The 14,084-nt window shown below is 43.7% G+C and overlaps 1 protein-coding gene across 1 annotated transcript in view; it reads left to right on the top strand.

Annotated features, from left to right (window-relative positions):
* The window catches only part of LOC127907403 (AT-rich interactive domain-containing protein 3A-like), a 46,316-nt gene that overhangs the window by 21,169 nt on the left and 11,063 nt on the right, over positions 1 to 14,084 (top strand). Inside the window, exon 2 of the mRNA XM_052462657.1 lies at positions 13,559 to 13,803. Coding sequence (XP_052318617.1) covers positions 13,559 to 13,803 — 245 coding nt within the window. The remainder of the gene's footprint in view (positions 1 to 13,558; positions 13,804 to 14,084) is intronic.

Genomic DNA, 14,084 nt, shown 5'->3' with positions numbered 1-14,084 from the left:
ACAGTGAGTGATGCTCTGTACATCATACATTAACACAGTGAGTGATGCTCTGCACGGGTACACCTTACATTAACACAGTGAGTGATGCTCTGTACGGGTACACCATACATGAACACAGTGAGTGATGCCTGTACGGGTACACCCATTAACACAGTGAGTGAAGCTCTGTACACCATACATTAACACAGTGAGTGATGCCTGTACGGGTACACCATACATTAACACAGTGAGTGATGCTCTGTACGGGTACACCATACATGAACACAGTGAGTGATGCTCTGTACGGGTACACCATACATTAACACAGTGAGTGATGCTCTGTATGGGTACACCTTACATTAACACAGTGAGTGATGCTCTGTATGGGTACACCTTACATTAACACAGTGAGTGAAGCTCTGTACGGGTACACCATACATTAACACAGTGAGTGAAGCTCTGTACGGGTACACCTTACAGTAACACAGTGAGTGATGCTCTGTACGGGTACACCATACATTAACACAGTGAGTGAAGCTCTGTACGGGTACACCTTACATTAACACAGTGAGTGAAGCTCTGTACACCTTACATTAACACAGTGAGTGAAGCTCTGTACGGGTACACCATACATTAACACAGTGAGTGAAGCTCTGTACACCATACATTAACACAGTGAGTGAAGCTCTGTACACCATACATTAACACAGTGAGTGAAGCTCTGTACACCATACATTAACACAGTGAGTGAAGCTCTGTACGGGTACACCTTACATTAACACAGTGAGTGATGCTCTGTACACCATACATTAACACAGTGAGTGAAGCCTGTACGGGTACACCATACATTAACACAGTGAGTGATGCTCTGTACGGGTACACCATACATTAACACAGTGAGTGATGTCTGTACGGGTACACCATACATTAACACAGTGAGTGAAGCTCTGTACACCATACATTAACACAGTGAGTGAAGCTCTGTACGGGCACACCATACATTAACACAGTGAGTGATGCTCTGTACACCATACATTAACACAGTGAGTGAAGCTCTGTACGGGTACACCATACATTAACACAGTGAGTGAAGCTCTGTACGGGTACACCATACATTAACACAGTGAGTGAAGCTCTGTACGGGTACACCATACATTAACACAGTGAGTGATGCTCTGTACACCATACATTAACACAGTGAGTGAAGCTCTGTACACCATACATTAACACAGTGAGTGAAGCTCTGTACATCATACATTAACACAGTGAGTGAAGCTCTGTACGGGTACACCTTACATTAACACAGTGAGTGAAGCTCAACGGGTACACCATACATTAACACAGTGAGTGAAGCTCTGTACGGGTACACCATACATTAACACAGTGAGTGAAGCTCTGTACATCATACATTAACACAGTGAGTGAAGCTCTGTACGGGTACACCATACATTAACACAGTGAGTGAAGCTCTGTACGGGTACACCATACATTAACACAGTGAGTGATGCTCTGTACGGGTACACCATACATTAACACAGTGAGTGAAGCTCTGTACGGGTACACCATACATTAACACAGTGAGTGAAGCTCTGTACGGGTACACCATACATTAACACAGTGAGTGAAGCTCTGTACGGGTACACCATACATTAACACAGTGAGTGATGCTCTGTACGGGTACACCATACATTAACACAGTGAGTGATGCTCTGTACGGGTACACCATACATTAACACAGTGAGTGAAGCTCTGTACACCATACATTAACACAGTGAGTGAAGCTCTGTACACCATACATTAACACAGGAGTGATGCTCTGTACGGGTACACCATACATTAACACAGTGAGTGAAGCTCTGTACGGGTACACCATACATTAACACAGTGAGTGATGCTCTGTACATCATACATTAACACAGTGAGTGTAGCTCTGTACGGGTACACCATACATTAACACAGTGAGTGATGCTCTGTACGGGTACACCATACATTAACACAGTGAGTGATGCTCTGTACGGGTACACCATACATTAACACAGTGAGTGAAGCTCTGTACGGGTACACCATACATTAACGCAGTGAGTGAAGCTCTGTACGGGTACACCATACATTAACACAGTGAGTGATGCTCTGTACGGGTACACCATACATTAACACAGTGAGTGAAGCTCTGTATGGGTACACCTTACATTAACACAGTGAGTGAAGCCTGTACGGGTACACCATACATTAACACAGTGAGTGAAGCTCTGTACACCATACATTAACACAGTGAGTGATGCTCTGTACGGGTACACCATACATTAACACAGTGAGTGATGCTCTGTACGGGTACACCATACATTAACACAGTGAGTGATGCTCTGTATGGGTACACCTTACATTAACACAGTGAGTGATGCCTGTACGGGTACACCATACATTAACACAGTGAGTGATGCTCTGTACGGGTACACCATACATTAACACAGTGAGTGAAGCTCTGTATGGGTACACCATACATTAACACAGTGAGTGAAGCTCTGTACACCATACATTAACACAGTGAGTGAAGCTCTGTACGGGTACACCATACATTAACACAGTGAGTGAAGCTCTGTATGGGTACACCATACATTAACACAGTGAGTGATGCTCTGTACACCATACATTAACACAGTGAGTGAAGCTCTGTACGCCATACATTAACACAGTGAGTGAAGCTCTGTACACCTTACATTAACACAGTGAGTGAAGCTCTGTACACCATACATTAACACAGTGAGTGAAGCTGTGTACACCATACATTAACACAGTGAGTGAAGCTCTGTACACCATACATTAACACAGTGAGTGAAGCTCTGTACATCATACATTAACACAGTGAGTGAAGCTCTGTACATCATACATTAACACAGTGAGTGAAGCTCTGTACGGGTACACCTTACATTAACACAGTGAGTGAAGCTCTGTACGGGTACACCATACATTAACACAGTGAGTGAAGCTCTGTACACCATACATTAACACAGTGAGTGAAGCTCTGTACGGGTACACCTTACATTAACACAGTGAGTGATGCTCTGTACGGGTACACCTTACATTAACTCAGTGAGTGATGCCTGTACGGGTACACCATACATTAACACAGTGAGTGAAGCTCTGTACGGGTACACCTTACATTAACTCAGTGAGTGATGCTCTGTACGGGTACACCATACATTAACACAGTGAGTGAAGCTCTGTATGGGTACACCTTACATTAACACAGTGAGTGATGCTCTGTACACCTTACAGTAACACAGTGAGTGATGCTCTGTACGGGTACACCATACATTAACACAGTGAGTGAAGCTCTGTACGGGTACACCATACATTAACACAGTGAGTGAAGCTCTGTACGGGTACACCATACATTAACACAGTGAGTGATGCCTGTACGGGTACACCATACATTAACACAGTGAGTGTAGCTCTGTACGGGTACACCATACATTAACACAGTGAGTGAAGCTCTGTACGGGTACACCTTACATTAACACAGTGAGTGAAGCTCTGTACGGGTACACCATACATTAACACAGTGAGTGAAGCTCTGTACGGGTACACCATACATTAACACAGTGAGTGAAGCTCTGTACACCATACATTAACACAGTGAGTGAAGCTCTGTACGGGTACACCATACATTAACACAGTGAGTGTAGCTCTGTACGGGTACACCATACATTAACACAGTGAGTGAAGCTCTGTACGGGTACACCATACATTAACACAGTGAGTGATGCTCTGTACACCATACATTAACACAGTGAGTGAAGCTCTGTACGGGTACACCATACATTAACACAGTGAGTGAAGCTCTGTACGGGTACACCATACATTAACACAGTGAGTGATGCTCTGTACGGGTACACCATACATTAACACAGTGAGTGAAGCTCTGTACACCATACATTAACACAGTGAGTGAAGCTCTGTACGGGTACACCATACATTAACACAGTGAGTGAAGCTCTGTATGGGTACACCATACATTAACACAGTGAGTGAAGCTCTGTACACCATACATTAACACAGTGAGTGAAGCTCTGTACGGGTACACCTTACATTAACACAGTGAGTGAAGCTCTGTATGGGTACACCATACATTAACACAGTGAGTGAAGCTCTGTACACCATACATTAACACAGTGAGTGAAGCTCTGTACACCATACATTAACACAGTGAGTGAAGCTCTGTACACCTTACATTAACACAGTGAGTGATGCTCTGTACGGGTACACCATACATTAACACAGTGAGTGAAGCTCTGTACACCATACATTAACACAGTGAGTGATGCTCTGTACGGGTACACCTTACATTAACACAGTGAGTGTAGCTCTGTACGGGTGCACCTTACATTAACACAGTGAGTGTAGCTCTGTACGGGTACACCATACATTAACACAGTGAGTGAAGCTCTGTACGGGTACACCATACATTAACACAGTGAGTGAAGCCTGTACGGGTACACCTTACATTAACACAGTGAGTGATGCTCTGTACGGGTACACCATACATTAACACAGTGAGTGATGCCTGTACGGGTACACCATACATTAACACAGTGAGTGATGCTCTGTACGGGTACACCATACATTAACACAGTGAGTGAAGCTCTGTACGGGTACACCATACATTAACACAGTGAGTGAAGCTCTGTACGGGTACACCATACATTAACACAGTGAGTGAAGCTCTGTACGGGTACACCATACATTAACACAGTGAGTGATGCTCTGTACGGGTTTTCATACATTAACACAGTGAGTGAAGCTCTGTACACCATACATTAACACAGTGAGTGAAGCTCTGTACGGGTACACCATACATTAACACAGTGAGTGAAGCTCTGTACGGGTACACCATACATTAACACAGTGAGTGAAGCTCTGTACGGGTACACTCATACATTAACACAGTGAGTGATGCTCTGTACGGGTACACCATACATTAACACAGTGAGTGAAGCTCTGTACGGGTACACCATACATTAACACAGTGAGTGATGCTCTGTACGGGTACACCATACATTAACACAGTGAGTGATGCTCTGTACGGGTACACCATACATTAACACAGTGAGTGAAGCTCTGTACGGGTACACTTACATTAACTCAGTGAGTGATGCTCTGTACGGGTACACCATACATTAACACAGTGAGTGAAGCTCTGTATGGGTACACCTTACATTAACACAGTGAGTGATGCTCTGTACACCTTACAGTAACACAGTGAGTGATGCTCTGTACGGGTACACCATACATTAACACAGTGAGTGAAGCTCTGTACGGGTACACCATACATTAACACAGTGAGTGAAGCTCTGTACGGGTACACCATACATTAACACAGTGAGTGATGCTCTGTACGGGTACACCATACATTAACACAGTGAGTGTAGCTCTGTACGGGTACACCATACATTAACACAGTGAGTGAAGCTCTGTACGGGTACACCATACATTAACACAGTGAGTGAAGCTCTGTACACCATACATTAACACAGTGAGTGAAGCTCTGTACGGGTACACCATACATTAACACAGTGAGTGTAGCTCTGTACGGGTACACCATACATTAACACAGTGAGTGAAGCCTGTACGGGTACACCATACATTAACACAGTGAGTGAAGCTCTGTACGGGTACACCATACATTAACACAGTGAGTGAAGCTCTGTACGGGTACACCATACATTAACACAGTGAGTGAAGCTATGTACGGGTACACCATACATTAACACAGTGAGTGAAGCTCTGTACACCATACATTAACACAGTGAGTGAAGCTCTGTACGGGTACACCATACATTAACACAGTGAGTGTAGCTCTGTACGGGTACACCATACATTAACACAGTGAGTGAAGCTCTGTACGGGTACACCATACATTAACACAGTGAGTGAAGCTCTGTACACCTTACATTAACACAGTGAGTGAAGCTCTGTACGGGTACACCATACATTAACACAGTGAGTGAAGCTCTGTACGGGTACACCATACATTAACACAGTGAGTGATGCTCTGTACGGGTACACCATACATTAACACAGTGAGTGAAGCTCTGTATGGGTACACCATACATTAACACAGTGAGTGAAGCTCTGTACACCATACATTAACACAGTGAGTGAAGCTCTGTACGGGTACACCTTACATTAACACAGTGAGTGAAGCTCTGTATGGGTACACCATACATTAACACAGTGAGTGAAGCTCTGTACACCATACATTAACACAGTGAGTGAAGCTCTGTACACCATACATTAACACAGTGAGTGAAGCTCTGTACACCTTACATTAACACAGTGAGTGATGCTCTGTACGGGTACACCTTACATTAACACAGTGAGTGTAGCTCTGTACGGGTGCACCTTACATTAACACAGTGAGTGTAGCTCTGTATGGGTACACCATACATTAACACAGTGAGTGATGCTCTGTACGGGTACACCATACATTAACACAGTGAGTGAAGCTCTGTACGGGTACACCATACATTAACACAGTGAGTGAAGCTCTGTACGGGTACACCTTACATTAACACAGTGAGTGATGCTCTGTACGGGTACACCATACATTAACACAGTGAGTGATGCTCTGTACGGGTACACCATACATTAACACAGTGAGTGATGCTCTGTACGGGTACACCATACATTAACACAGTGAGTGAAGCTCTGTACGGGTACACCATACATTAACACAGTGAGTGAAGCTCTGTACGGGTACACCATACATTAACACAGTGAGTGAAGCTCTGTACGGGTACACCATACATTAACACAGTGAGTGATGCTCTGTACGGGTACACCATACATTAACACAGTGAGTGAAGCTCTGTACACCATACATTAACACAGTGAGTGAAGCTCTGTACACCATACATTAACACAGTGAGTGATGCTCTGTACGGGTACACCATACATTAACACAGTGAGTGATGCTCTGTACGGGTACACCATACATTAACACAGTGAGTGAAGCTCTGTACGGGTACACCATACATTAACACAGTGAGTGATGCTCTGTACGGGTACACCATACATTAACACAGTGAGTGATGCTCTGTACGGGTACACCATACATTAACACAGTGAGTGATGCTCTGTACGGGTACACCATACATTAACACAGTGAGTGATGCTCTGTACGGGTACACCATACATTAACACAGTGAGTGAAGCTCTGTATGGGTACACCATACATTAACACAGTGAGTGAAGCTCTGTACACCATACATTAACACAGTGAGTGAAGCTCTGTACGGGTACACCATACATTAACACAGTGAGTGAAGCTCTGTATGGGTACACCATACATTAACACAGTGAGTGATGCTCTGTACACCATACATTAACACAGTGAGTGAAGCTCTGTACGCCATACATTAACACAGTGAGTGAAGCTCTGTACACCTTACATTAACACAGTGAGTGAAGCTCTGTACACCATACATTAACACAGTGAGTGAAGCTGTAGGTACACCATACATTAACACAGTGAGTGAAGCTCTGTACACCATACATTAACACAGTGAGTGAAGCTCTGTACATCATACATTAACACAGTGAGTGAAGCTCTGTACATCATACATTAACACAGTGAGTGAAGCTCTGTACGGGTACACCTTACATTAACACAGTGAGTGAAGCTCTGTACGGGTACACCATACATTAACACAGTGAGTGAAGCTCTGTACACCATACATTAACACAGTGAGTGAAGCTCTGTACGGGTACACCTTACATTAACACAGTGAGTGATGCTCTGTACGGGTACACCTTACATTAACTCAGTGAGTGATGCTCTGTACGGGTACACCATACATTAACACAGTGAGTGAAGCTCTGTACGGGTACACCTTACATTAACTCAGTGAGTGATGCTCTGTACGGGTACACCATACATTAACACAGTGAGTGAAGCTCTGTATGGGTACACCTTACATTAACACAGTGAGTGAGCTCTGTACACCTTACAGTAACACAGTGAGTGATGCTCTGTACGGGTACACCATACATTAACACAGTGAGTGAAGCTCTGTACGGGTACACCATACATTAACACAGTGAGTGAAGCTCTGTACGGGTACACCATACATTAACACAGTGGTGATGCTCTGTACGGGTACACCATACATTAACACAGTGAGTGTAGCTCTGTACGGGTACACCATACATTAACACAGTGAGTGAAGCTCTGTACGGGTACACCTTACATTAACACAGTGAGTGAAGCTCTGTACGGGTACACCATACATTAACACAGTGAGTGAAGCTCTGTACGGGTACACCATACATTAACACAGTGAGTGAAGCTCTGTACACCATACATTAACACAGTGAGTGAAGCTCTGTACGGGTACACCATACATTAACACAGTGAGTGTAGCTCTGTACGGGTACACCATACATTAACACAGTGAGTGAAGCTCTGTACGGGTACACCATACATTAACACAGTGAGTGATGCTCTACGGGTACACCATACATTAACACAGTGAGTGAAGCTCTGTACGGGTACACCATACATTAACACAGTGAGTGAAGCTCTGTACGGGTACACCATACATTAACACAGTGAGTGATGCTCTGTACGGGTACACCATACATTAACACAGTGAGTGAAGCTCTGTACACCATACATTAACACAGTGAGTGAAGGTACACCATACATTAACACAGTGAGTGAAGCTCTGTATGGGCATACATTAACACAGTGAGTGAAGCTCTGTACACCATACATTAACACAGTGAGTGAAGCTCTGTACGGGTACACCTTACATTAACACAGTGAGTGAAGCTCTGTATGGGTACACCATACATTAACACAGTGAGTGAAGCTCTGTACACCATACATTAACACAGTGAGTGAAGCTCTGTACACCATACATTAACACAGTGAGTGAAGCTCTGTACACCTTACATTAACACAGTGAGTGATGCTCTGTACGGGTACACCATACATTAACACAGTGAGTGAAGCTCTGTACACCATACATTAACACAGTGAGTGATGCTCTGTACGGGTACACCTTACATTAACACAGTGAGTGATGCTCTGTACGGGTACACCTTACATTAACACAGTGAGTGTAGCTCTGTACGGGTACACCATACATTAACACAGTGAGTGAAGCTCTGTACGGGTACACCATACATTAACACAGTGAGTGAGCTCTGTACGGGTACACCTTACATTAACACAGTGAGTGATGCTCTGTACGGGTACACCATACATTAACACAGTGAGTGATGCTCTGTACGGGTACACCATACATTAACACAGTGAGTGATGCTCTGTACGGGTACACCATACATTAACACAGTGAGTGAAGCTCTGTACGGGTACACCATACATTAACACAGTGAGTGAAGCTCTGTACGGGTACACCATACATTAACACAGTGAGTGAAGCTCTGTACGGGTACACCATACATTAACACAGTGAGTGATGCTCTGTACGGGTACACCATACATTAACACAGTGAGTGAAGCTCTGTACACCATACATTAACACAGTGAGTGAAGCTCTGTACGGGTACACCATACATTAACACAGTGAGTGAAGCTCTGTACGGGTACACCATACATTAACACAGTGAGTGAAGCTCTGTACGGGTACACCATACATTAACACAGTGAGTGATGCTCTGTACGGGTACACCATACATTAACACAGTGAGTGAAGCTCTGTACGGGTACACCATACATTAACACAGTGAGTGATGCTCTGTACGGGTACACCATACATTAACACAGTGAGTGATGCTCTGTACGGGTACACCATACATTAACACAGTGAGTGAAGCTCTGTACGGGTACACCTTACATTAACACAGTGAGTGATGCTCTGTACGGGTACACCATACATTAACACAGTGAGTGAAGCTCTGTATGGGTACACCTTACATTAACACAGTGAGTGATGCTCTGTACACCTTACAGTAACACAGTGAGTGATGCTCTGTACGGGTACACCATACATTAACACAGTGAGTGAAGCTCTGTACGGGTACACCATACATTAACACAGTGAGTGAAGCTCTGTACGGGTACACCATACATTAACACAGTGAGTGATGCTCTGTACGGGTACACCATACATTAACACAGTGAGTGTAGCTCTGTACGGGTACACCATACATTAACACAGTGAGTGATGCTCTGTACGGGTACACCATACATTAACACAGTGAGTGAGCTCTGTACACCATACATTAACACAGTGTGAAGCTCTGTACGGGTACACCATACATTAACACAGTGAGTGTAGCTCTGTACGGGTACACCATACATTAACACAGTGAGTGAAGCTCTGTACGGGTACACCATACATTAACACAGTGAGTGAAGCTCTGTACGGGTACACCATACATTAACACAGTGAGTGAAGCTCTGTACGGGTACACCATACATTAACACAGTGAGTGAAGCTATGTACGGGTACACCATACATTAACACAGTGAGTGAAGCTCTGTACGGGTACACCATACATTAACACAGTGAGTGAAGCTCTGTACGGGTACACCATACATTAACACAGTGAGTGTAGCTCTGTACGGGTACACCATACATTAACACAGTGAGTGAAGCTCTGTACGGGTACACCATACATTAACACAGTGAGTGAAGCTCTGTACACCTTACATTAACACAGTGAGTGAAGCTCTGTACGGGTACACCATACATTAACACAGTGAGTGAAGCTCTGTACGGGTACACCATACATTAACACAGTGAGTGATGCTCTGTACGGGTACACCATACATTAACACAGTGAGTGAAGCTCTGTATGGGTACACCATACATTAACACAGTGAGTGAAGCTCTGTACACCATACATTAACACAGTGAGTGAAGCTCTGTACGGGTACACCTTACATTAACACAGTGAGTGAAGCTCTGTATGGGTACACCATACATTAACACAGTGAGTGAAGCTCTGTACACACCATACATTAACACAGTGAGTGAAGCTCTGTACACCATACATTAACACAGTGAGTGAAGCTCTACGGGTACACCATACATTAACACAGTGAGTGATGCTCTGTACGGGTACACCATACATTAACACAGTGAGTGAGCTCTGTACGGGTGCACCATACATTAACACAGTGAGTGTAGCTCTGTACGGGTACACCATACATTAACACAGTGAGTGATGCTCTGTACGGGTACACCATACATTAACACAGTGAGTGATGCTCTGTACGGGTACACCATACATTAACACAGTGAGTGAAGCTCTGTACGGGTACACCATACATTAACACAGTGAGTGATGCTCTGTACGGGTACACCATACATTAACACAGTGAGTGAAGCTCTGTACGGGTACACCATACATTAACACAGTGAGTGATGCTCTGTACGGGTACACCATACATTAACACAGTGAGTGATGCTCTGTACGGGTACACCATACATTAACACAGTGAGTGAAGCTCTGTACGGGTACACCATACATTAACACAGTGAGTGAAGCTCTGTACGGGTACACCATACATTAACACAGTGAGTGATGCTCTGTACGGGTACACCATACATTAACACAGTGAGTGAAGCTCTGTACACCATACATTAACACAGTGAGTGAAGCTCTGTACGGGTACACCATACATTAACACAGTGAGTGAAGCTCTGTACGGGTACACCATACATTAACACAGTGAGTGATGCTCTGTACGGGTACACCATACATTAACACAGTGAGTGAAGCTCTGTACGGGTACACCATACATTAACACAGTGAGTGATGCTCTGTACGGGTACACCATACATTAACACAGTGAGTGAAGCTCTGTACGGGTACACCTTACATTAACACAGTGAGTGACACTGCTGGTGATAACTGGTGACAACTGGGTATAACTGGGTATAACTGGATATAACTGGATATAACTGGATATAACTGGAGACAACTGGAGACAACTGGAGACAACTGGAGACAACTGGACACTACAGGAGATTACTGGAGATAACCTGCTTCATCTTATTTGACTAATACCTTATTCCGTTTAGCTCCTGCAGTAGTGAAGCAGAACCAGTAGCCTTGCAGAGTACTAGAACAACTTGTGTGTTGGAACCGCATAAAACATACGTTTAATGTGTTAGATATGCGTGTGTTAGATATGCGTGTGTTAGATATGCGTGTGTTAGATATGCGTGTGTTAGATATGCGTGTGTTAGATATGCGTGTGTTAGATATGCTTGTGTTAGATATACGTGTGTTAGATATGCGTGTGTTAGATATGCGTGTGTTAGATATGCGTGTGTTAGATATGCGTGTGTTAGATATGCGTGTGTTAGATATGCGTGTGTTAGATATGCGTGTGTTAGATTCAAAGGAGTCAAAGCTGATTCCCAGATTGAAATGCCGTCTCAGGTTAAGGAAATGACACCCTTTCCCCGTGACACTACATTTAATTCAGAATAATATGTCAGCATAATATTCTATAAATAATGTTCTATAAGTTATCTAACACCCAGCCTGCTGTTCTTCTCATGAATACATATTGAATCACCACTGCCGTACGACACTGTCATTAGGATTTAGCTGAGTATTGATAGGCACAATAACATATATTTTCTGCTCTGGTGGTGTGAGCATTACTACCATTACAGCCATTCTAACCTGCATGATGGATAGTAACGATGGGGTTGGAGTAGAGGGGGATTCACGTGTCTAGTCTGGATCACAGCAGAGAGGTTAAACATCGACCCTTCACCCTGTCTAGTCCGGATCACAGCAGAGAGGTTAAACATCGACCCTTCACCCTGTCTAGTCCGGATCACAGCGGAGAGGTTAAACATCGACCCTTCACCCTGTCTAGTCCGGATCACAGCGGAGAGGTTAAACATCGACCCTTCACCCTGTCTAGTCCGGATCACAGTGGAGAGGAAGCCATTGCATCATCCTCAACGCAGTTTCCTGTTCTTCTGGCCATCCTAGAGAGCAAGGCTTATGTAGTAAATGTACAGCCAAGATGTTGTTTACTATTATTTACACTTAACACTATATGTTGTATAGGTTGGCTGTTATCAGTCACCATCTGTAATGAATGACATAATGTAACCATCTGTAATAAATGACATAATATAACCATCTGTAATAAATTACATAATATAACCTTGTTAACAGTCACCATCTGTAATAAATGACATAATGTAACCTTGTTAACAGTCACCATCTGTAATAAATGACATAATGTAACCTTGTTGACAGTTACCATCTGTAATAAATGACAATGTAACCTTGTTAACAGTCACCATCTGTAATAAATGACATAATGTAACCTTGTTAACAGTCACCATCTGTAATAAATGACATAATGTAACCTTGTTGACAGTTACCATCTGTAATAAATGACAATGTAACCTTGTTAACAGTCACCATCTGTAATAAATGACATAATGTAACCTTGTTAACAGTCACCATCTGTAATAAATGACATAATGTAACCTTGTTAACAGTCACCATTCTCTTGCAGTAAAATGTTGTGAAATGTCCTCCTCATACTGTTCCTGTTCCCTTCCTGCAGGTATATGAAGTACCTCTACCCTTACGAATGTGAAAAGAGGGGCCTGAGCTCCCCCGGAGAGCTCCAGGTAGCTATCGACAGCAACCGCCGTGAGGGACGTCGTCAGAGCTACGGGTCGGCCATCTTTAACTACTCTCCAGTAGGGACTCCCACCAACCTCTCCTCCACCAAGATGAGCATGTCTCACCTGGCCATGTCCACCTACAACGGAGTACACCTGACCCAGGGACACAACATCAAGAAAGGTGAGACACCGAGTACTTTGCTTCCTGCTTCCTGTTGTGTGACAAGAAGAGCCTGCAATGCTGCTGCTGTGGTAGAGGTAAAGGTAGCTGTGAAGATCCATCAATACAATGAGTTGTAGTTGCTTGGTGTGGATGTGGTTGACTCCACTCCAGGCTCACCTAGCAGGTAATTTAAATATAGAGAATGAAATAGAATGACAAAAAGGAAGTGTTGTGGTTTGTCTGGGATTCATTCAGCCTGGCCCTCCCCCTCCACTCAAAACCACAGCATTTCTACTTAT

Source organism: Oncorhynchus keta, chromosome 14 (genome assembly GCF_023373465.1).
Source record: "Oncorhynchus keta strain PuntledgeMale-10-30-2019 chromosome 14, Oket_V2, whole genome shotgun sequence".
NCBI lineage: Eukaryota > Metazoa > Chordata > Actinopteri > Salmoniformes > Salmonidae > Oncorhynchus > Oncorhynchus keta.
Note: the sequence above shows the minus strand (reverse complement) of the source record. Positions and strands in the feature narration are given on the sequence as shown.